General features: G+C 38.4%; 3 protein-coding genes across 3 annotated transcripts; 1 reads left to right on the top strand and 2 right to left on the bottom strand.

Moving 5' to 3' along the window:
* Window positions 1-122: 122 nt before the first annotated feature.
* Window positions 123-3,084, bottom strand: si:ch1073-44g3.1 (uncharacterized protein LOC797133 homolog). The gene is made up of 2 exons (XM_026947349.3): window positions 2,846-3,084; window positions 123-1,812 (listed from the first exon to the last, which is right to left on the bottom strand). The coding sequence occupies exons 1-2, from the start codon at window positions 2,848-2,850 to the stop codon at window positions 1,206-1,208; spliced, it is 612 nt and encodes a 203-aa protein (XP_026803150.1). The 5' UTR covers window positions 2,851-3,084; the 3' UTR covers window positions 123-1,205.
* A 4,951-nt stretch (window positions 3,085-8,035) lies between these two features.
* Window positions 8,036-15,233, top strand: ppp2caa (protein phosphatase 2 catalytic subunit alpha a). The gene is made up of 7 exons (XM_026947347.3): window positions 8,036-8,464; window positions 10,217-10,426; window positions 10,549-10,722; window positions 12,008-12,097; window positions 12,834-12,995; window positions 14,406-14,524; window positions 14,779-15,233. The coding sequence occupies exons 1-7, from the start codon at window positions 8,363-8,365 to the stop codon at window positions 14,849-14,851; spliced, it is 930 nt and encodes a 309-aa protein (XP_026803148.1). The 5' UTR covers window positions 8,036-8,362; the 3' UTR covers window positions 14,852-15,233.
* Window positions 15,234-18,557: 3,324 nt separating this feature from the next.
* Window positions 18,558-24,651, bottom strand: snrpg (small nuclear ribonucleoprotein polypeptide G). The gene is made up of 4 exons (XM_026947310.3): window positions 24,489-24,651; window positions 24,211-24,233; window positions 19,915-20,039; window positions 18,558-18,770 (listed from the first exon to the last, which is right to left on the bottom strand). The coding sequence occupies exons 1-4, from the start codon at window positions 24,518-24,520 to the stop codon at window positions 18,720-18,722; spliced, it is 231 nt and encodes a 76-aa protein (XP_026803111.1). The 5' UTR covers window positions 24,521-24,651; the 3' UTR covers window positions 18,558-18,719.
* Window positions 24,652-24,938: the final 287 nt, after the last annotated feature.

Raw genomic sequence — 24,938 nt, forward strand, 5'->3', positions numbered from 1 at the left:
TTTAGTAATTTTTTTTTAGCTTTATCCTTTATCCATCCCGGGAATACTGGGCACCTCTGTATAAAACCATCGAAAACCACATGGTTTTAAAAACCATAAGAAGTCGTTCCCATGCAAGTAACATTGCTTAAGTGATATTTGTTTATTGTTTTTAGCAGACTGGATGCTAACTGCTTACACAACACTAAACAAAAGATTGAACCATGGCATTCCAGATTTGGATAAACATGAATATTTTTGTATGGAACAGGAACACTACAGGATATACTAAGCTATCAACTCACAGTCACATTTACAAAAGAAGTTTGTAAAGCATTACACTGATTCATTTTTCTCATCTCACCACAAACAAACAAACAAACAAACAAAAAAAAAGAATAAATTCAAATATTCTTCAAAGGTCACTCGACACTACTGCAAAAGGGCACCACATTTTTCATAAATACAAATAAAAGATAGTTCATACCAAAGACAATACAGGCAAAGCACAAATCACGTAACACATTTGAAAGGAAGGATAAATATGCACGTGATATTGATTCATTAATGTTCTGAGTGCGGAATGAAATCGGATGTCGATACAGAACGGCGAAGACTCGAGCAGTCACATTATCAAAAGTTAGGTAACAATTTTAAAAACAACACAAAAGTGATTCTTTTTTTTCTCTATACATTTGCTTGAGTGAATACTATTGGCCCAAAAATGTCTAATATAATACATACTGTGTTATTCTTTCACAAGACTACTATCATGCACATCTGTACAGTAGGTTAATATATGTGTAAAGGAGCAATAAGCAGCAATTTTTGGGATTTGCTTGTCAGTCTCTCTCTTGGACAGGACGTAGAAAGGAAAGGTCTTTGTCTGCGTCTGCCGTGAACCTTGCCATCGGAGTGTACGTACAATTATGACCTAACACTCCACAAATTCATTTTCCTGAAGGTTTCATTACATTGCATCCTAATGAAATGAAACAGAAATCTACTTATTGCTCCTTTACGAGTGTGAGAGAATGATAATGCTCTTTGGATAGAGATAATACGAAAATGATCATGACAATGTAACACTTTCACATAGATAATAAGTGTTAAGCCTAGGTATCAAAATTTGCCTTTCTGCCTCAAGAGAGTCCTGCCTCAGTGCAAACGTCACTCCATGGATATACACGGTTTCATCCTTTCCTAATAAATACAAAAGCCTGCTCTCATTCGCTAGTGTTTTTCTCTTTAACCGTGGCTTCGCAAAGTGCCCGTTTCTGCATCAGCGTGTAAGGGAAGGGTGCTCCGTTGCAGGCGCTATAGTCCAGTTTGTTGAGTTTGGCCAACGACTTGATGCTGCCCGGAGGCCTTCCGGGACTGACCTTGTAGCCAGCAGCTTTGGTTGTCCCTAGCGGCCTCCCTGGGCTCGTTTTGAACCCCGCTGCCCTCGTGGTGCCAGGCGGCCTTCCTGTGCTTGTCCGATACCCAGCGGACTTGGTGGTACCCGCAGGTCTACCGCGTCTTCCCGTCTTCCCAAGTCCTTTCTTCTTCTTGGAGCCTTCGGGTGCCTCGGCAGCCCTCATGCGCACAGCCTGAGGCAGAAAGTCGCTCGGAGAGTCCTGCATCTGGCATGACATGGGCTTGATCATGCTCTGAGGCAAGGGGGGCAAGTTGGGTATGGGCAGCTGGAGCGGCGGAGGCGGGCCGGACGGGTAGAATTTGCCCGACTGTGAAGCGCACAACTCGAAATGGCTGCTCGAGTGCTGGCCATCTTCGGCTAGGCCGCCCAAGCCGTAGTCGTTGTTGTTGCTAGCTACTTGATGCATCATTTTTCTGTGAAAATAGGTTCAGAACGGGGTTGTCAGTTGGGACACGTATCATGTAGGTTCTCACTTTGTATGTAATAGTCATGTAGTCATCATCTACTCATATTCTTTTTCTTTTCCCATTCAAGATAATCAGAATTTGAAATCATAACACATTTTTCTTCCATAATGTGAGCCAGGATATTCCAGTGTGAAATGATGTACTGGTTTGAAAAAATACTCAAATACTCATTGATGCATAGGGAGGTTTAAAAGCTTTTAAGGAGAAACAGCTAATATACTAAGGCTACGTCTACACTCTCAGAAAAAGACTGTTCCTTGTCTATGGGTATACTCTCAACGGTACTTCTTCTCTACCTCTAACTTTTACCTGGACAGGTGCATGCAGAGTAGCTATGAAGTACTTTATAGCTAATGAAGAGTACAAAAGTTGTCCTTAAATCATTTTTAATGTACATTACATTCACATTTCCATGTAAAAGATTCACATTAGAGGTTTAAAAAAAAAAAAAAAAAAAGATGATAATGATGATAGTACCATAATAGTAACAGGAAATGGTACGGTTTAGCACCCTTTTTTCTGAGTGTGTCTAAAACCTACATATACTTCCGTACTAACTAGTACGTCAAGTCGCCATGGCGACGTCTAAACTCGCGCACTTCCATACTAAACAGTATGTTGAAATAGAACGCTACAATCCGTTGCCATGGCTAGTTTAAAAAAAAACAGCATACTAACGTACTAATGTTTGGCTAGTACGCTACTGTACAGGTATGGAACAATTTTCGCATACTACTTAGTAAGGTAGGGTAGTGTGTGTAGGCCTTGACTGTAGGCTGACAACAGACATGCACTTGTACACAAAACGTACAAAGACCGACGAGGAATATCCTTATAAAAAAAACAAGCATCAGGATGTTTTCTTTTATTGCTCCATAGTATCGACTGTTTAGCTGGAAAAAATGAGTATTCAGAGCATAATAAGAGAAACAATACACATAAAAGACGTATATGGCGACAAATAAAGCCGTTACTTTACCTCATTTGGACGCGGATCTCAGAGAGCAAAGGGTTAAATATGAAACAGATAGATCTTCCATCCTTGAAACCAAAGCATATCTCTATTTAACACTAAACTGAAACATCTAGGAACCCTAACGGTGCCGTCCTAATGGCGGATTGCAATTATTATGCTTTGCTGAATAGGTATTTTATCCTGGAGCGTTGAGGCTTAAATCTGTAAGGCAGCCATTTTAACTAAAGAAAAAAAAAAAAAAAGTACAATATTGAAAGACGGGCTCGACGCGCATGCGCAGACTGAAAGGACCTCGCTGTAGTGTAGCCCATGTGTGAGATTTCAACAGCTAGCTATTCTACACCTCACAGTGAAATGCATGCACACACATCAGATAATCCCCTCACACACACACACACACACACACACACACACACACACACACTAGAAACCATCACTGCATTTCCTGTTTAGTGGAAAAACCTATTGTCTTTGCTCCTAGGTTATATTTACTGCTCTCTCTGTCTCTTTTTTTTTTGTGCTGAAATCCTCATCTTATATGCCTTTGCACAAATGCACACAATTTTGAATGAATCACCTATTGTATCCATTTAAAAAATAAATAAATAAAACAAACACCCCATTTATTTCCATACAGATAACTCCAGAATGATTGGCATTCTTTATTGACACACCCTTTATTAAATGCACAAAAATGAAACTGTAAAATGAAGAACACATGTAATAAGTGATATTTTGAACTTAGACACATGGGGATGCATTCTAATGGTTTTCAGCACCATATACAGTACAGTGCAAAAGTCTTAGGCAACCATTCATTTTTTAATTTCATTTCATCTTAAATGTTTTTTTAGTGTCTTCTGAATTAATAGGCCTGCACAATATTTCAGAAAAAAGCGATATGCGATAACTTGTTAAATGATGCCATATGCGGTATACGGTATACGATAATGCTGTAAGTGTGTAAAATCAATGTAAATTATATTTATATATATATTTATATATTTCAAACCTGAAAATGACATAACCAACATATGATTCATGTTCTTTTGAGGAAAAGAAATATTCTCTGCTATCTGCGTCACCCTAAAACTTGAAGTATTAAAATCATTCACTTATCGCAAGCCCTTGCAATATGCATATTGCAATATTTACATTTGCGATATTTCGATAATTTTGTTATATCGTGCAGCCCTAGTGGGAAAATGGATATTCAAATGTTTATTTTACATAAAGTGAAATGTTACAGAGAAATGTTTGTATGTCATTAGAGCTGATGACATGATTTACTTATAAAAGTGCACAAAGTGTACCTGCGACTGCAACTGATGCAGTTTTAAAGACAAACTATGGTCATTACTCATGTCAAATACTGATTTTATTTCATTTTTACTGTTTCCTGGTCATTACGGTCATTTATTTGATACATAGATACTTTTCATTTCATTACTTTAAAAGAATCTTCACAGTTATTCTTTACACGTGCCCAAGACGTTTGCACAGTACAGTACATTCACACATTTCAAATATCAGCTGCAGCTTCAGCTGTAGTGGATGTAGTAAAAGTTAAGAGTAGTATGCAGAGTTTCTCGAGAAACAGGATGTTTCTAGACAGACAGGGCAGCTATGCAAGCAACGTGCTCCTGAGGCTGTTTGAGGTGAAACCAGTGGATGTTTGAACACATCAGCCTTTTCATGTGTAATCACATGCACGCTTGAAACCAAAATCAAGATCTGGTGGAGCAGAAAATAAAAAAAATACCATCACCAAGTCTCTGACTGTAAAGCTGGTTGGTGATCTGTGCACGACATTTCAAGCTCCTTTACATTCTTAGGTTTGTGCATGTGTACATCCGGAGTTCAAATCCAGATGCTGACTTATAACAGACACAGGATACAGCCCAATCATACACCTAAGCAAATTAAGGTTAAAGAATGTGCTCAAAGAATCAACAAACAAAACAATACAATACATTTCGATATAGACAAGCTACAGTATATGCATATAAGACAATAAACAGAGTATGTACATTAATGTCACAGGGAAAAATGTGATAATTGTTCTGTTCTAGTGAGCAGAAGGTTGTAAGTTCAAGGCCCAAGGCTACCTAACAGCCTCTCAGCTGATAATGGATTGGATTCTGCCTCACTTGTAAGTCACTTTAGATACAAGTGTCTGCCAATAAATGAATACGAATAATTATAAACAAAACGAGACCACAATACCGTGACTTATTTAAAGTAAGGCAATGCACGGTGGTGTAGTAGGTAGCGCTGCTGGGTCCAGGGTCCCCGGGTTCAATCCTGAACTCAGGTTACTGTCTGTGTGGAGTTTCTGTATGTCGTTGTTCTTCATGTCTGTGTTGGTTTCTCAAAAATATACCGGTAGGAGGATTGGGAACAATAAATTGCCCCTAGGTGTGAATGTATATACATGATGCTCTAAGATGGACTGGTGTTCCATCCAGGGTTCTGCCTCATGCCCAGCGTTCCCGAGATGTGCTCCAGATCCTCTGTGACGTAAACGATAAAACAATTACTGAAAAGGAATGAGTGAATAAATATTGTGCGATAAGTATAATGTATAATAATGACAACACTGTGTTGTCAGAATATTAGGTCACTAAGATTTGATGTATCTTGAATTATTTATTATGTTTTCCTGGGGTAATTCAGCACTAAGGCTTAAGTATGTGGGGCAGCCAATTTCAGTAATTACTGTGGTAAGTACTTTACTGGACGGAGGCCCATTCAGCTTGTGACTGGACTTGACCTCAAGTGCTAAGGCTTAGTGCTGCACTTTTGTACCATAACTGCGTCAGCAGATTAATCCTGAAATGATTTCAAATGATTTTCAAAGTTTTGTTCATTCTGACTATGTAAAAAGGTAGGCCTACAGTTGTGACAAATAGCCTTTTTTTTTTTTTTTTTTTTTTGATGAGATCGCTGAAGGGTCTGTGTGCATGTCTTTCGTGTTGGCTTTAAACCTTGTTTTATATTTTTAAGAACTGATTATATAAAATGAGGTTGGGTTTGATATGCAGAGATTTGTTCAGTGGTCTATTATTATCATCAGGCAGCAGCATCTCCTCTCCTCTCCTCTCCTCTTCCCTCCACCCTCCCAAAAGAAACGCCTCCTCTCACAGCAGCAGGGGTGCCTTCAACATCACCGTGCCAAAGTGTTGTGAATTAGACATGGTGCCTTAATAAACACCCCGTCACAGCACTAGACAACATTGTGATGGTTTACAGCAAAAAAAAAAAAAAAAAAATAATAATACTATTATTCATAAACCTGCATTTTGCATATTGTTATTATATGTTTTGCAGTAGAATTACGAGTTGAGTATGGATTTTACTAGAAATCCTAGACAGTAATTTGTGTATTTCGCACTGAAATATTTTTTTAATCGATTGGTTCAAAATGTTAAGACAAGATACGCAAAAAAATTTGCCCAAAATGCCTCCAAACATCTTTTCCCCCCTCACACTTTCATAGAGAATAGTGCTAAACAGTACCTCTCTTTGTCTCTCACCCTCAGCGGTACCCCTTTTATACTTTTAATGGCTCCCTTTACATGGAAATGTGGATATTGTGTACCTTTAAAAATGATTTTAATTACATTAAAGCAATTAAATATAATTATATTTATAGTACATGCTCCTATGTAAAAGGTACATACTAAAAGTATTAGAGTGACATGGAAAGGTACAGTTATGTACTTTTTTTTTTTTTTTCTCCAGAGAGTGCAGCAGTAGGAGTTACAAGATCAGCTGTAGGTAGCCTCGAACTCAAACATATCACAGTGGTGGCTCTGAGGTTCACGTTCAGGGCTACCTTTCCAAACGGTGTGAGTTTGAATCCCAGCACTGCCAAGCTGCCACTGTTGCGTCCTTGAGCAACGTCCTTAACTCTCACCTCCTCTGGCAGAGTTGTATCATCTCCGTCCCAATAAAAGCTGCCTTTTTTTCTTGCTGTGTGTCTACCTTCTTCTCAAGGTTCTTTATTTGTCACATACATATTACATACATGTGATGTAATATAGTGAAATGGTTTTCCTTAGTGTCTCATCCCACAGTGCAACAATGAACAGAACAACACCAAACTAGATATACACATAGATAATAAAAACAGAATATAATAAAATCTAGTAGACTATATGATAAAGAAAGTTTAGCAGCCTTTAATGTAATGTAGAATATGAATATACATAAATAGAATATGTTTAAAAAAAAAAACAGATATACAGAGCTGTAGTGTGCAAAAAATTGTAAATCTTCTGAAAACCGCTCATGTTACTTGGAGGGTCTCATTTTCCACATGTGAAGTCAATAAACTTAGCTATCAAAATTGTTTTCAAAGCAACCATCTGTAATTATGACTTTTAGGTGCTTTATCCTGGTCAGGGTCGCGGTGAATCTGGTGAAACTTGGCCTGTTGCAGAAAGACCGCATGAGGCAGGAATACACTCTGGATGGGACACCATCACGGGACACCACGCACACACACACACACACACACACACACAGGCAATATAGCATAGCTAACCCACCTACTGGCAGGTTTTTAGGAGGTTGGAGGAAACCAGACAACCTGGAGGAAACCCACATGAACACGGGGAGAACGTGAAAATCCACACAGATCGGGATCGAACCACCATGCTACCTACAATAAACTTGGCTGTCAATATTATTATGACTTATAGACATTAATGATCAACCTTTAGGTAAGGAAGTCGGATTACCAATGATTATGAAAAGAAAAAAATAAAAATTGACATATTACCAGAAAGAAGACAAATAAGGAAATAAATTAAATCGACCAACTGCACTATTAAAGAAAAATGCTAACTCTTAAAAAAAAATGTTAGACATTATTTAACTGCTATTATTTTTGTTTCCAACACATGGTTCAGTTCAGCTCAAGGTGCTTTATTAGCAAACACTTGTGTGAATAAATGAAAAAGCTGTTTCACATCACTGTTTCTTTAATATTTTTTATATATAAAATATAAATATATTGAAGATTTTCGAAATAAAATTAACACCATATATTTCTCCCGCGTGAAACAAGGAGTTAAACCAATACTGAGTGAAAATAAAATATTCCTGACAGGCTGCTGAATCACAACACTGCACATCAGGAGGAAACCAATACTGCACAACGTGATGAAACGCATCGAGCAGTTGAACGCTGCTCAGCTTCCTCTTCGCTTCCTGCGCGGGTGCAGGCGCTTCAGACTCGCAATCATCGGAGTCTATTTCTGTCTTTCTGTTTCTTTTCAGTGCTCATGTCAAAATCCTAAATTATTCTCGGATACGTTAGGATAATTCTGCATGTATCTGTAGAACTGAGCTGCTTCGTTGTAATTTTTAAACGGTTTTTTTTAAAACGGAAAGACCCGGATGACGCGAGACCCGGTTTAGCTCAATTGGCCACAAAAAAACATCCGCTTTCTCCCCCTAAAATCCTACATTAACGATTTATTTTTTCATTTTATTTGCTCTCGGCTGGTGAGTATGGATGAGAAGGTGTTTACAAAAGAACTGGATCAATGGATCGAGCAGCTGAACGAGTGCAAACAGCTGTCGGAGAACCAGGTTAAATTTTTATGCGAGAAAGTAAGTATGTCTCATAATCCATATTTAACACTTGTTATTGAACGCACACTTTTGTTCCAGTTTACTGTAGCTTAAATAAACGAGTTACTATAGCTACTAGATGTTCGAGTCCAAAGATGGCGGCGGTGAGTTCTATTTTTATTGGCTGTCAGTCCTGCCTAGTTGGCATCTCATTGGCTGTCATGCAGCATTCGGAAGCCGCTGATTGGTTGTTTTCGAGTGCACTGCAGGTAGCAACCAGAGCTGGCGGGGTGTGTCCGCTGTAATGGCGCCCGTTGTCAGGCAGACGTCTAACACACCAGAAAGAAGTTTGCTGATTTTTGTAGATAATTTTGGTACTGGAGTTTAGATTTTGCAGTTTTTGCTCCGATAAATAACATTTGAGCAAAATTACAGCCGAATTTGTAGTTATTTACTGCGCTGGTTAGGAAACTGCTTGTCAATAAAACCTATTCTTTGTTTATCAGTATGTGCAAAAGTTTACACCCCCTTCATTTTTGTGAGGAAATGTGTCACTATTTTAAAATTACTCTGTCACTATTTTAAAATTAAATATTTGAGAGCAGAAAATTAATTTAGTATAACCCTATTGGGCTCCAGAGATATGTGTGGCGGGCCGGGAAAACACTTCAGATGATCAAATTTTGACATTTTCTACTATATAGTCCTGAAAACTACACATTTTCCTGAATTTAAATATGTTTCACTTTGGCATGTATCTCAATCAGAAGTAAAGATCTGGCTTTTTAAAGTCTGTTTATCTCCAAACGTGAAAAAAGGATAAAATTTAAAGCGTTGAAATATTTCATTCCCGTTCCACTGAAAGATGCTGCATCTACCTCTACATTTATATCATAATCCACTTAAAAAAACAAAATTACTGATGATTTTTTAAAAGAATTATAAGTTTACGATGGGAAATGAGTTCTCAGGTTGATTTTTAGCATCATACACATCAGCCTCTGTCTTATCACCTGAGGTAAAAGTCACTTTCCGAGTTTAAACACGAACCTCGTCGTCGTAATAACGGAGTAATAACATCTGGTTTATTCAGCGTTTTCTTTTTATGCAAGTTGCTTCATTATTAGATAGTTTAAACATTTTAAAACTTTGTGCGCTGTCGTCTGTACAGAACGTATAAGCGCTCTTCTCTGTTTTGATGATGATCGCACAGGAGAGTTATGAACATTTCGACAGTAGGTATCTGATTACAAACTTAATTGATTAGACTTATGCCAATTTCATTACGTCACATATCTTAGTCAGTAACTCGAGCAAAGCGTGACACTGACTGTGTGAGGAAATCGTACTTAGCTAGCTAGATTTTAGACGTTTTTAGGCGGACTGACTGCAGTGTTTGTTAGCGCACCACCTGTTTATATGAAAGTTTATGGAATTTTTCTAATGGTGTACATTTTAGATACCCAAAGTACTCAGGGTTTTATTCCATCATTTATAATCATGTTTAGAATAGATATTGACTATTCAATAGTGTATTCCTAACTCAAAAAGAACTTGACATCACCTTCATTTAGCGTTTTAGAAAGTTAGGCCTAATAGTCGCTGTAACTGTTATATGAGTCTACAACTTCTGTAATTATTATTTCAAGTAACCATTTCTGATATTTCAAATAAATTAAAGCCGACGCTATTTAATCTCTCACTTCCAAATTTACTCATCAATTCTATAAGTAAATTATGACATGCTCAGTGTCCTTGGTGTCGTCACATCTTTATTTGTCTGGTTGCCAGGCTAAAGAGATTTTATCGAAGGAGTCCAATGTTCAGGAGGTACGTTGTCCGGTCACGGTGTGTGGAGATGTCCACGGGCAATTCCACGACCTCATGGAGCTTTTTAAGATCGGCGGGAAATCACCAGACACCAACTATCTCTTCATGGGCGACTATGTGGACCGAGGCTATTACTCTGTAGAGACTGTCACACTTCTAGTGTGTTTAAAGGTAAAGATTGGTTGCCTTGACCAAATATTTCTGGACTATTATAAAGAAGCATCTCAACTGTACTGTGTTGTATCGTTAGTTAATGGAGATCAGTTATGTAAGTACGTTTTGTAATTCCTCAGGTTCGATATAGAGAGCGAATCACCATCCTCAGAGGGAACCACGAAAGCAGACAGATCACACAGGTTTACGGCTTCTACGACGAGTGTCTGAGAAAATACGGCAATGCAAACGTTTGGAAATATTTCACCGACCTTTTTGACTACCTTCCCCTCACTGCCCTGGTGGACACACAGGTAACATGATTAAATCTCCAGTGCACAGGATTTTTTGTTACTTAAAAAAAATATGATTATTGAGTAATCTGATGTTTCAGGGTTGCTGTGAATGTTCCTGACAATCTTGTATTAGTAATGCAGTTAACAGTTCAGGTACCTCTGTGTTGGAACTTTAGGCTTGAAAAAAGTCTAACTACATAGTGCCTGGCAGGAGCTGCAGCCAACAAGAGAGTGCGAGAGTGTAAATAAACAGGTGCAAGACAGTAAAAGGGTCAAATATTACTCTATAATACAAAGTGTGATGAAATGTAAGGTTTTTTTTCCTTAGTCTCTAAAGTGACAGGAAGCTAGTGAATAATAGTCAGTTGATTTATTCTCGTTGTGGAGTTTGTATCGTTAACCAGTTGTGAAGTTATTTTAACTAAAGTCAGGGAAGTAGTTGTGTGTTTCTCTCACAAATTTACATTTTTAAACTGGGTTATATTGGGCGAAAGTGTGTTATCTGGTGCATCTGCTTACCTCGGTGTGCAAAAGTATTGCACTGTGTTATATCTAGCTTGCTGACTCTAGCATCTGGCTTGTGTCTAGCATTTTTTGAGGCTGGAGAACAGTATATGCAGATTAGATAATAAAATATGTGCAGAACACAGATTGGGTAATGAAAATACAAACATCAGAAGTGACCAGAGGTGATCAGATGAGGAATTGGAGAGATTTTGCTCTTTCGCCTGGTACTCAGTAACAGTGACAGTCACAGTTATGTTTTTTTTTTAAAAACATATTTATTATATTATATTTTATATATATTTTATATTTATTTTATTTTAATTACGTACTCAGACTTCCCAAACTGCATACTGCTGTACTGAATAGTTTGTTAGTACACTACTGGTGTCATTACTGTTTAGGCCTGCTGCTTCGTGTGCATTATGTGGTTTGGGACACAGCCATGAGTTCTCTCTGAGTGTGTTTTGTCTTGGAACATGCAGCCGTGAGAAAGTTCCCTCGGCGGAGCATAAGCCACGTTATGAAATGTTCTTCTGAAGTAGCTTGCAATAGATTGTTTTTTTTTTTTTTAACCAGAGAGGGCAAATAACTACAAAAAAAGAAAACATCAAGTTTAAGTAAATGTCTATTTTAAAGTTAAGAGAAGAGGTCTTTTGTTATTCTACAAGATTCTGACCTTCAAGTTAAGATGAGCTCTTTATCAATGTGTGTGTAAAAATACACCTTTCACATCTTTGTGTTTGAGGATCGCTGCTATTTTAGGACTCCGTAATCACAACTCTGATTGGTTTTGTAGATTTTCTGTCTCCATGGAGGACTGTCTCCGTCCATCGATACGCTGGATCACATTCGAACTCTGGACCGCATCCAGGAAGTCCCACATGAGGTCTGATTCTAAGCCAACTGCTCTGCAAAACCACCTTTGGAGATTTCTAAAGCCATTTTTTCCCTCAGTGGTTAATTCCTTTTACAAGCTTACACACATTTTAGGCACTTCATGTTACAAATACAGCTGTTGTCATATGAATGTGAATGTCTTGCGTTTCTTTTTAGAAAGCCAGCGTACACTTTTAACTGAAAAATTTGTGTCTGTTCCTGGAATGAAATCTGGCTTTATAGCGTGTCAGCATGATTCTAACATGACAAATTAAAAAAAAAATTCATGTCTGTGTAAAATCTGTAATTTCCAGTTGGAAACTCAAGAGATTTCTAAAAACATAACATTTAAAGCTTATAGTGAAAACATCTAGAAGTAAGCTTAATAGTTTTGTATTTGTTTTTGTAACTATCCAAGATATTTTACTTGCTAAGAACTCATTTTTTGTAGTGTGTAGGAGAATATTGACAGGATTTAACGTGATTTAACTCTACTTGTGTCTATGAGACATACTCTAACATCCAAATAAAGTGTAATGTAGCTTTTTTTTTAGTAAAGTCTGACAAGAATTGTATATATATATAATAATCCAATTTTTGGATTTTCTAAAGAAGTGAATGCGTTGGTAGAACAGACTGTAATGTTAGGGCTTGTTTTTAACCTTACTAGATAAAATTCTTGTTTGTCATTTTTTTGGGAAAACCGGTTGTGTTTTAACTCTTGTCCATGGCTATGTGATTGACAGGGTCCCATGTGCGACCTGTTGTGGTCAGACCCCGATGACCGCGGTGGCTGGGGGATTTCACCCAGAGGAGCCGGCTACACGTTCGGCCAGGACATCTCAGAAACCTTCAATCACGCCAACTCCCTGACCCTGGTGTCCAGAGCTCACCAGTTAGTCATGGAGGTAATGCAGAAACTATGGTCATGATTATATAACAAGTCCAGCCAGCAAGACTTATTACCAGGAGGCACAATGAGCTAACATTTCAGCAGAAAAGAGTGTGTAGTACTAACCCAGATAGCTTACACACACTCACACACACAAGTTACATCTCAGTGACGTCGCATGCTGCTTGTTTGCTTATTGAGGAGACATCGACACAGTGTTGTTTACTGATCACACACACGCTTTTATTATTACTGGTTTTACAGCATTTTTATAGAATTTATTTTTCCTGATTATAGTCAGTTGTGTATTACGGGGCTAAACAACATCCAAAAAAAGTAGGTCATGTTGATTAATTTCATGAGAAAACTTGCATAAAGGGAACTTGATCTGCTTACCACATGGTGAAAGAGTGAAGAATTCAAGATTTCACAAACTTTAATATCATACACTATAAGGCCAAAAGTATGTGGACACCTGACCATCGCATCCATATGTGGTTCTTCCCCAAACTGTTGCCACAAAGTTTAAAGCCCACAATTGTATAGAATGTCTTTGTATGCTGTAACATTACAATTTCCCTTCACTGGAACTAAGAGGCCCAAACCTGTTCCAGCATGACGATGCCCCTGTGCACAAAGCGAGCTCCATGAAGACATGGTGTGTGAAGGTTGGAGTGGAAGAACTCGAGTGTCCTGCACAGAGCCCTGACCTCAACCCCACTGAACACCTTTGGGATGAACTGGAACACCGACTGAACCCCAGACCTCCTCACCAACATCAGTGTCTGATCTCACTAATGCTCTTGTGGCTGAATGAACACAAATCCCCACAGCCACGCTCCAAAATCTAGTGGAAAGCTTCCCAGAAGAGTGGAGCTTATTATAACAGCAAATGGGGAATAAATCTGGAATGAGATGTTCAACAAGCTCATATGGGTGTGATGGTCAGGTGTCCACATACTTTTGGCTATATAGCGTATGCGCAAGAATATCTTGTACAGTGAATTTCTTAGTAATTACAGAATAAAATAGAAATGTTACTAAATCATTAACAGGAGGGGGCGCTGTCTTACAACACTGATGGATTTAAATCACATTGTGCTCAAGCATGGCTGAAAAAATGTGAGTGAGGAAAAATGAGTTAAAATGAGCTGAATAGATAAAACGTTTTTATTTTTTTTAAAATAAAGAATAGTGTATGAGCTGTAAAAGTATATTATTTATTTATTTATTTTTTAAAAATAATAATTTTCATTTGAATCTTTAAATAGAGCTCAGAAGTTGTCATAGTGACCAGGACTTTGGGAGGTTTTTTTTCTTCAGATTTTTCTTTTTCTCTGAGTTTATTGGTCATGAATTATGACGTGTTGTTGATATTTGTCAGTGCGGCAGAGTGCGGTCTGATGTTTCGAAACTCCTTTTACAGGGATACAACTGGTGTCACGAGCGGAACGTCGTCACGATCTTCAGTGCTCCGAATTACTGTTACCGCTGCGGCAATCAGGCGGCCATCATGGAGCTCGACGACACGCTCAAGTATTCATTGTGAGTATAAAGGAGTATAAGCTTCCTGTGCTCCTGGACACTGTTTATCATGTTTACATTATTATTACATGATCATTAGGTGAAAAAAGAAAACAAGACAATCATTTTTAAATCCTATCAGTACAAATATAATCATTTTTAGATTATTATTATTATTTAAATGTAACTTTGTAACTTAAGCATAAAATTAGCATCTACATATAACACAGATATAGATCTATGCGCCTCTAAACACAGCGTATGCTTTTCCTTAGTTTGCAGTTCGACCCGGCGCCTAGAAGAGGAGAACCGCACGTCACCCGCCGGACCCCCGACTACTTCCTGTAACGTCTCTGTGCCTGATGAAGTGTTCCTCAGCATTATCCTGATCGCAGACTGAACTGTCATCACAAAATCAGCTCCTCTCATTTCTCCAAATATTATTGCATCTCTGAATACCTGAATTTGTCCATGGACCAAAATGTGTGCCATCAGCATAATGTAGGGGAAAAGAAAAGAGAAACACACACACACACACACATACACAACTTTTAGCCATTTTACATCTACAGTGATTCAATAAAGCTTTGGTTTCCTTGATATGAGCGAACTTCATGCAGATTAAATATCCTACCAGTGTTCTTTTGAAATGTGATTTATTCTTTAGATCATGATGTAGGAGCTTTTGGCTGGACATTGTGGTGAATAAAAAAAAAAAAAAAAAAAAAAAGCCATGTGTAGTATCATGCAGATTCAGCCCAACCTCTCATCCGATTCATCTTAGACTTTCAGATGAAAGTTAATATTTTGTTTAATTATATGAAGTTGAAAATGCACTTTTTTTGTGGTACAATCTTTCAGTGTTATCGAATTGTAGATTATTTACAGGCAGATTTGTTTTGTAACTGCATTGTTCCCACCACCACCTTTGTAAAACCGAGCACTTTTTCGTTAATGGAAACTGCGAGCTGTATTGCTTTTCACTATAGCAGTATGAAAATGTACACAATGTTTTTAACGCCTCAGATCTGAGATAAAGCTGTTTTTCTGCCTGCTGTCTGCAAGAAATGTTTCAAAGTGTGTGTGCATGTGTTGAAAAGTTTCCATAATAATAGGAAAGTGCTACCATTTTGACAGTTTTTACAAACCGTTCCTTGTTAAATTAACAGTTTCGTAAAAATTCTATATGCGCAATTTTCTTCTCACCCCAAATGTGGCCGATCTTCCACATCTTCAAAAGACATTTGGTGTCTGCTGTTTGCTTTTTCACTAAATAATGGAGTTCTCTCTCTCACCCAAAATCCGTAAACGTCTAAATGTTCAAACATCACATTTCACATGGCATTGTTTGATATTTTAAGCAAATATTTCGGTGACAGTCTCATTATCTGTTAGCCACATCATGGCACTGAAGATATCATGGTACCAAATGTTTTGGCCCCATAAAGGAAATCCATTGATATAGAGTATAAGGAAAGGCATGATCATTTTTGGCTCATTTGGGTTTGGACCCATAAAGTTGAGGACAAGCACAAGGACCTCACATGTCATTTATGTTACATTACTGCACTTATAAGAGTACAGCATTATAAGAAGGTCACATTAAATTATATACATTATATAATTATATATATAACAAATTCTAAGAATAAAAATACACAAATATGCTGTTAAACTGAAAAGTAACAAGCTTGTAAGTAAAATTTTGCCATTTATTACAAATATTTTACTTAACGTTTGCCTACTTAAAGAAGGTACTTAAGGAAAATAAGTTATGTTGCAGGGGTTCAGCTGAAAAAAAAAAAAAGCCTTTGGGAACCCCTGTGTTAGAGGCTGTGATCAACATGTAGCCTTATGCTTATTTCTCATTACAGCTGTAACCCTGGTCCTGGAAAGCCCCTATCCCTAACACACCTGATTCAACTAATCAGCTAATTAACAGCCCTTCCTGAGTTGAGGTGAGTGTGTTAGAGCCAGAAAAACACTAAAACCTGCAGTAGGAGCAGGGTTGGGAACCTGCGCATTACAAAATGGAAAGGTTTGTCTTCTATTCAGTAGATGGCACCATTTCTCCACCGGCAGAATGTTGCTCACTGACAAGGCCCTGGTTAGACTAAGACATACAGTATGATGTGCTGATGTGTTATTTAACACCTCTCAACCCAACTGCACTGTATGTGATATACTTAAAACGTTTCCCTCTTCTTTGCCAAGCCCTAAGCACTCCCCAGTCGCAGATGGTCTTAATGATAGTCATGGCTATTGCCATGGCTATTGCCATGCTATTTCAAGACTTTGGAGTGTGATCAACCAGTCTAGAATCTATGATCAAACTACAAATTGATAAAGATATAACACAATATAATGTTTTCCCCCATTTTCTCCCCAATTTGGTCTTTTCTCACCCACTGGCCAGCTCTCCCGTATCACACAACAGCTACCAACCGGGGACGGTGAAGGTTAACACGAGCTTCCTCGGAGACACGCAAAGCAGGCCAACCTCGGCATGTTTTCGAAGTGCTGCTCGTGCTATGTCACAGGGCGGTGTAACGCACTCTGGAGAAATCACTATCCTTCCTTTTAGGCATACATGAGCTCACAGGCCATGATTGGTTAGTGTTGTGATTGACAGGGGAGAGCGAGTATGCCCCTCCCACTGAGAGCACAGCCAGTTTAGCTGTTTTCACTCCCAGCAACACAATGCGATTTTGATTCATAAGGCAACAATTCAACATTTCATAACACCACTGAATCTGCTATTATACAATGTGGGATGATATGATTTGATTCAATAGCCTCGGATCGATATGTGGCCAACTTTGTTCAGAATCTGGTGTGAGTCTACTGTTAATTCTTGAATGATGATGATGTAAAGAAGGACTATTTTACAATGATCAGAATTACTGGCAAATTGCTAGCCAACTAAATTATTTACAGATAAGTTTAAAAATATGAATTTACTTTTACACACCAGTTGTTTGTCCTTTTTTAATAATAATTGGGGGATCAAACACCAAAGGTGCATAGGCATCCTAAAGTGATTGTGTTTCTTATTATTATTATTTTCCACATGGGAGCCTATGCCAGCTTAAGGAACACTTCAAACACTTTTTAATGAAATTTGGCAGTGGTAGAAGACAGTCTGAGCTACCTTCACAGCACTCTTTTGTATATGCCACTCAAGCCTTCTAGCACCACCAATAGATCAAATTTGGACATACGTTTACAATAAGAACTTCACAACAGAATGTCGTAGAAACGCAATTTCACTTTCTTCTGAAAGTGGAAGCATGTGCAGATGGTCCCAATGGCTTCTAGTCTTCCTCCATCGCTAAGGGGTGGGGACAGAAAGTGCTTGGCCCCTTAACTGCTGCTTGCATTATACTGGGTTTGCGGCATGACAATTTACAGGTGTACTTGTTTTAGGCATTTGGGGCAGTTAGCAGGCAGGGGGGTTATTTATGTTTGGGTTTGGGGAAATCAGAGGTCACTGGTGTATTTATATTTGACTTTGGGGCAATTAGAGGTCATAGGGTATTTATTTTTGGGTTTGGGGTTGTGGCATTTTGTTTGTTCTTTTATTTTGCTTGTTTGGATAAAAAAAAAAATGCATGTACCACTGCTACCTGTGTTTGTCGAGTTCTTCTGCTGACAGCTGAAATCTGCCATATTGGTACTGAATCCCGGGAGATCAGCACAGAATGGAAGCCACGTGGACATGAAGCCGAATATTCATTTCCCAGCTGCCAGCAGGAACATCGGAATGGGAACTAGCATTCAGGGTGGTATTTATATTTGAAAACTGATTAGATAACTACATGAATGTGCAGGTGTTCCTAATAAAGGGGACACGAGTGTATATCAGATAACAGTATTGCGTATTGCACAATCCTAATAACAAAATCAGAGAACAATTAGTGAGTTGCGTCCACAACACACTAAATAATAAAAATAAAAATAAGAAAACATACAGTCCCCATAGGGTATCCACGCACCTTCAGTGCTTGGCCTCCTAATGACATTTCCACAATCACCCAATAAAAAAACTACAGGATAACAGATTATCCAAAATTTATTGATTTGAATAGCACACACATTTGTAAACATGGAAAAAAGTAACTCATTCATTCATTGCAGAGTTTGGCATCCACCTAGTTCTTTATTCACAAAACAAACTCTCAGATGAGAAGGGGTAAAGACGAAAGAAAGGTCATCATCATACTCTCTCAAGAGCCTCCAGCATGATAATACTGTTTCCTCTTATGACCTGTAAGTGAAGAGAAGAGAGTTCAGGAAAACCTCAGAATAAATCCACATTGCTTTTGGTAATTCACCATATTGATAAGCTATCTGAACTAGCTGATAATCAAATACCAAAGTCATCTTCCTAATGACTGAAATATGCTGTGTGCACAATTGTGTATGTTGTCCCCTCAAAGCACTGAGTCACCATGGCATAAAAATTAACAATTTGTCAAATAGCCTGTTTCATATAAAGCCTACAAAGCAACTTTTGATTATTTTAGGTTGATCTCATGTATTAAACTGAACAAAATTATCACTCATTTGTTTTAGACATAAACATCTAGTGAGCCATAAATTGCAGAATAACACTCCTGCGTTAAATTAAACCCAACAGAAAAAAACACCCATTTTTAAACTTTTAAACAGAGTGGACAGGGACGCCTCCATCACCAAGTCTAGTCTTCTTATTACTAATTTGTATGGCAGAAATACCCGTAAAATACACTTCAAACAGGAAGGAAGCTACTGAAGAAAATATATTTCAGACATTTGACCTTGCTGTGACCTTGTCCCTGTTTGGATCAATTCCGAAATATAATCTTCTGGCTACAGTGATAACGCCATATAAATCCTACAAACATTCAACCAATCATTCTTGACATATCGCACTAACGAGATTTTTGGACTCAAGGTGCAATGGTCATTTTTTCTTACTAGCGCAAATAACTTAATAGACAAACTGAAAACTAGGGGTGGACAGATCATCCTGAAAGATAATCGGAGCAGATATTCAGCATTTTTCAGATTATCAGAAACGGCACTTGAACTTGTTTCTTTGACGATAAAAGTGTGGTTTTTGTTACGTATGCAAAATAAAATAAAAATAAAACCGTAACAACAACAACAAAAAACACACTTCTGTAGTCTGGGCCAATGTCCCGCTCACAGCGTTACTGAATTGCTTGAAATGTGGACGAAGCATCGAGTACAACCAACTTCGGTAGTGAAATTTGAATAATTTTGTGCAATATTTGCTTAATATGATCGTTTTTGCATTCTTGGACAGGCTTCAGTGATTATGGAGTTGACTGTAGTTACTTTTACATTTCAGTGGGAGGAAGGGGTGAGGGAAAAAGAGAGAGAGAAAAAAAAAAAACATTACTGACCACCATGCCAATAGAGTTCATCTGTCCACCAGTGGACATTTCAACACAGTCATCCACCACCAGATTCATAAATGGATCAAATCCTCGCAAGATGCCTTGGACATGGCGACCACCATTCAGCTTCACTAAAGAGTTTTAAAAAAGAAAAAGAAAGGCAAAATGTTCACCTGGCACAAAACATGTTTTTCCTACAACTTTTTAAATAACCAAATAGCAGGATAACATTCATTAATGATTCATATAAAATATTAGAACACACAACACAATTTATGCTGGTCCTGTAGTTAAACAATGTGAAAGGAAAGTAAAAATGAACGCTGACTGGCGCTGTATAAAGGCAGTGCCCATCACCATCTGTGATGAACTACGTGGATCTTTTGCTTTTGGATTTCCTTTGTATTTATTCTATAAATTTGTGCTCAAGGTGCAATGGTCATTTTTTCTTACTAGTGCAAATAACTTAAATATGTAGAATAATAACCTTTAGTGAAACCCAGTCATTTCATATTAATGGGATTAATTGAAGAAATATGAAAAAAAAGGCAAGCCAACATAAATCCATAAATTAAGGCAAATAACACCAGTCATTCAAGTAATAATGCCGCTTTGTAAAAGGAGGACGCACTGCAATGACTCAGTGTACAAATCCGGTTCAGTTTTCTGTGGCATCTTTTAATGCTGTGCAACTCACCATTAGACCCAGCACCAAGTGACCAATCTGGCATGTCTCAAGTTGTCGCATTCTCCCTAGCATGCTGCGCGTCTTCCTAAGCCACATACGCTCTACTTTTCCAAAACAGCACTGAGGAGAGCACACTGGTATGCGAAACATTTCTGGCTGAGAGTCACCAAGACACTTTGCTTTGAATAAAAAAACTGTGGTTTCCCTCTCTGATGTGCTTAGAGTCCATGACCACCTGGGTAAAGTATTTCCCCACCCCCTCCTTTTTCATATCAAGCTATTTTTTTCCACCTCACTTATTTCACATCTCTCACCCTTCCCATAATTTGGCCCCAGATTTTGGCCTTTAAAGTGCTGTTAATTATATAATTTTATTGGAATAGATGAATAACCAAAATAACTTCCAGCTCTTCCTCTGACAAAGTCTACTTTTACTGTTTAATTCAATTTCAATTCAATTTTATTTGTATGGCGCTTTTAACAATGGACATTGTCACAAAGCAGCTTTACAGAAATAAATGGATTCCCAAAAAAATATATTGTAAATATGTTCATTTATCCCTAATTGTCATATTAATGCTGTGCGCTTTGCCTTTTATGGAGTTTTGTGGGCGTGAACAAATGCAAATCAGCTGGTGCCTGGTAATTTACGGGTGATTGGCATTCATCATCATATCTACGAGAGTATGAAGAAAATCAGCATTTCCAAACCTTTTGTAAATAAGGTGTACATTTTTAGTCTGGTTTGCCTTACACAAATATTTACACACAATTTGACTAAAAAATGTATGAGGCCCATTGTAAGTGCTTTTCCATAATGGAGAAATGTATTACACGTTAAGGCAAAGCTGGAATTAGCAATGTTCCTATAGGACAGGTATGTAAAAGCAATCGGTATAAAGCTTTGAAATATGTGAACTGTGGCTTTATATAATGAATCATATATAGCTGGCACACAGAGATTGTGCCAGCTCCAGTAGATAGAAGCCAACGCTACGAGGATCCTGAGGCATCCAGAGATGGACCTGCTCCAGCTGGTTTCTGCCTCGTGAGGATTTGGTTATTCAAAGCATCGCTGCCAACCCTATGTGGACTTTGAGGACTTTGAGGAAGACAACAACCTCCAAATTAATATACACATAAAATTCTACATGACTATACATAAATAGAGAAAGGACATTGTTCATATCACACTCTCCAGTGTCACCCAGATGAGGATGGGTTCCCTTCTAAGTCTGGTTCCTCTCAAGGTTTCTTCCTCATATCATCTAAGGGAGTTTTTCCTTGCCACAGTCGCCTCAGGCTTGCTCACTAGGGATAATTTTGTCTAACATCTAGGACAGTTTTTTGTTTTTGGATAGAATGCTAGTATATAAATTTAATTCTCCTGCAGTTAATGATGCTAATTAGTGAAAAGTAGTAGATTAAAACAGGGTGCACAGGAACCTGTAGCAGGTTCCACAGATCGTTTAACAAAAGGAGATACTACTTTGCGCAGGTCACAACCGAAGAGAGCTACAGTGATTAGTCAACAATCAATTACATCGATTAGGAAAATTGCTGACATGGATTTTTATATACAAGGGCCTGTTTACTTAACCAACAACAGAAATGTGTTTTAACGTAAGAGCAGCGCTACTATCGCACCAGCGTAGCGCACAAATCTGTTTATAGATGGTCCAACACTTGACGTTGGACCAAAAAAAAAAAAACCCAATAAACAGATTTCACATGAAAAATAAAGGCTTCTTGCTTAGATAAGATGCTCAACGGAGCAGTCAGCCTGGACGTGAGGGAAAGAAAAAAAAAAACGTTGAATGTTGTTTATCAGAGAATCCACGTGAACTTTACCGCAAAATTTGCGCTTTAGGATTCCGAGTGGCACAACAGAAAACCGTTTATCTTATCGTCAGGAGACCGCAAGTTTGAATCCAGGCAACGCCACAAGCATCAATGGACAAGGGAGGAAAACTGGACGTGGTCTCTCATTCTACACACTGCGCAATGCTTTACTCTCCATTTACACTTGTGTACATACAATTGTTTTCTTTTTTATTTTGACATCTTTCCACATTCTGTGTATAAATACCGCTACAACTACTCACCACTTGATCATACAGAGTCCAATAGTAGCAACCCTCTATTCCCACTTTTGTACTTTATTACTGTCTGCATTTGTTAACTTCTTTATTTGTATCCTTTATTTTATATGTAAATATCCAGGATTTTTGAGTTGATGGGGTGTTTTCTTTGGGTTTTCCTGATCGGAGGTCAGGAATAAAAAAAGTTACAACCTCTAGTCAAACGCAGAAATAAAATCTATATATATATATATATATATATATATATATATATATATATATTTTTTTAAAGAGAAGGGAGTGTGGGCTTGATTAAGGTTACTGGAATTTTATGACATGGAGCCGACGTTATTATTCAGTCTTCTGGCTGTATTGTTTGATATGAAGATGTATTGAATCAAAAGTCTCATATCGAAGGAAGTCCATCATTGTCACGGCTCTAGCTATTACATCCATGAAACTCACTAACACGCGTCGGACCATCCTGTTATACCAGGGGTCCCCACAAAGGGTCACTTGATTTACAAATGGGGTCGTGAGAGAAGCTCACAATCTCCTCTTTAGTTTTATGCTTTTTTTAAAAACAAATATCATAAATAAATATCACTCTATGAATACTGAATTTTCGTTATTTAATTTTTTTAAATGTTACTAGGAATCTCATTCAGACGCACCACACACCAAGTCACTGGCTGGTGTCCATTGGCTAGCCTGTTGCTAAGTCATTGGCTGTTGCTAAGTTACTGGGTGGTGTCCGCTTGTTAGCCTGTTGCTAAGTTACTGGCTGTTGCTAAGTTACTGGCTGTTGCTAAGTTACTGGCTGTTGCTAAGTTACTGGCTGTTGCCCGCTGGTTAGCCTGTTGCTAAGTCACTGGCTGTTGCTAAGTCACTGGCTGTTGCTAAGTCACTGGCTGGTGTCCGCTGGCTAGCCTGTTGCTAAGTTACTGGCTGGTGTCCGCTGGCTAGCCTGTTGCTAAGTCACTGGCTGTTGCTAAGTTATTGGGTGGTATCCGCTAGTTAGCCTGTTGCTAAGTTACTGGCTGGTGTCCGCTGGCTAGCCTGTTGCTAAGTTACTGGCTGTTGTCCGCTGGCTAGCCTGTTGCTAAGTTACTGTTGCTAAGTTACTGGCTGGTGTCCGCTGGCTAGCCTGTTGCTAAGTTACTGGCTGGTGTCCGCTGGCTAGCCTGTTGCTAAGTCACTGGCTGTTGCTAAGTCACTGGCTGTTGCTAAGTCACTGGCTGTTGCTAAGTCACTGGCTGTTGTCCGCTGGCTAGCCTGTTGCTAATTTACTCGCTGTTGGACTGAAACTGCAGCACAGCAACATGTATGAAGGTTTGAAGTTCACTACAACAGAATTATAAAACGGGAATGAAATAAATGTAGAGTGGATAAAGCTTGAGCTCGCAGAAAATCCATTTAGTGCTGTTTGGCCAAAAGGTTTGGGATTTTTTTTATACAAAAATGAAACACACCATCAAACTAACATTAAAAACTGTCCATTTATAATTAAATAATATTTAAAAAGCTACTCACGCGACAGTTTCTTATCCATAAACCTGCAACAAAAAAAAAAAAAAAAGAGAGAGAGAGAGAGAGAGAGCAAAAGGTAAGTCAAACTCTAATAACATTTCCACCACTGTAATATTTCTATTTTCTGAGATAATCATTTACTCAAAAACAGCGGTTCTGGTTCTGGTGCTTCAGATACTCCGTCACACCACCCGGTTATTTAGCCATGTTAGCTCACTAAAGCTATCGGTTTATGAGGAGAAACATTAACACTCACAGCCAGCTACTCTACACATACTTACTTCTTTAACTCTGGAGGATGTGCTTTGCTCATGTTTATATGTTTTATCTATTTTTTTCCCCCTCAAACGAAGACAGAAAAAAATTCGTAAGAAACGCGTTTCGCAAAAGAAAACAAAAGGGAAACACGCGCGTAAAAGCGGAAACACTGCGGCGGTAGCGGGTGCAGCAGCGCCACCTGCCGCTGTGGAGGTCAACAACGGGCTCGCGTTCCGCTTCAGGCGCTATTACCGCTAAGTGTCTAAAATCCGCGCCCCCTAATTTTTAAGTGCGGATAGATTAATGTAGACTAACCGTGGTTTCTGGAAGAGTGGCTTAACCACAGTAGCTGCGTTTACATGGACACTAATAATCCGATCGTAATTGGACTAGAAGCACAATCAGATTTAAAAAAGTCACATGTAAACGCGTCAATCGGAATGAATTGGCCAAAACCGATTAAAATTTCATTC

This window comes from Pangasianodon hypophthalmus, chromosome 9, assembly GCF_027358585.1.
Source record: "Pangasianodon hypophthalmus isolate fPanHyp1 chromosome 9, fPanHyp1.pri, whole genome shotgun sequence".
In the NCBI taxonomy this organism is placed as follows: domain Eukaryota; kingdom Metazoa; phylum Chordata; class Actinopteri; order Siluriformes; family Pangasiidae; genus Pangasianodon; species Pangasianodon hypophthalmus.

Coding starts and splice junctions, on each gene's coding strand:
- ppp2caa (XM_026947347.3), top strand. CDS start 8,363: ATGGATGAGAAGGTGTTTACAAAAGAACTGGATCAATGGATCGAGCAG. Junction 10,723..12,007: donor CTGCCCTGGTGGACACACAG/GTAACATGATTA, acceptor TTGGTTTTGTAG/ATTTTCTGTCTCCATGGAGG. Junction 14,525..14,778: donor GACACGCTCAAGTATTCATT/GTGAGTATAAAG, acceptor GCTTTTCCTTAG/TTTGCAGTTCGACCCGGCGC.
- snrpg (XM_026947310.3), bottom strand. CDS start 24,520: ATGAGCAAAGCACATCCTCCAGAGTTAAAGAA. Junction 24,234..24,488: donor CATCCTCCAGAGTTAAAGAA/GTAAGTATGTGT, acceptor TTTTTGTTGCAG/GTTTATGGATAAGAAACTGT. Junction 20,040..24,210: donor TATGGATAAGAAACTGTCGC/GTGAGTAGCTTT, acceptor AAAACTCTTTAG/TGAAGCTGAATGGTGGTCGC.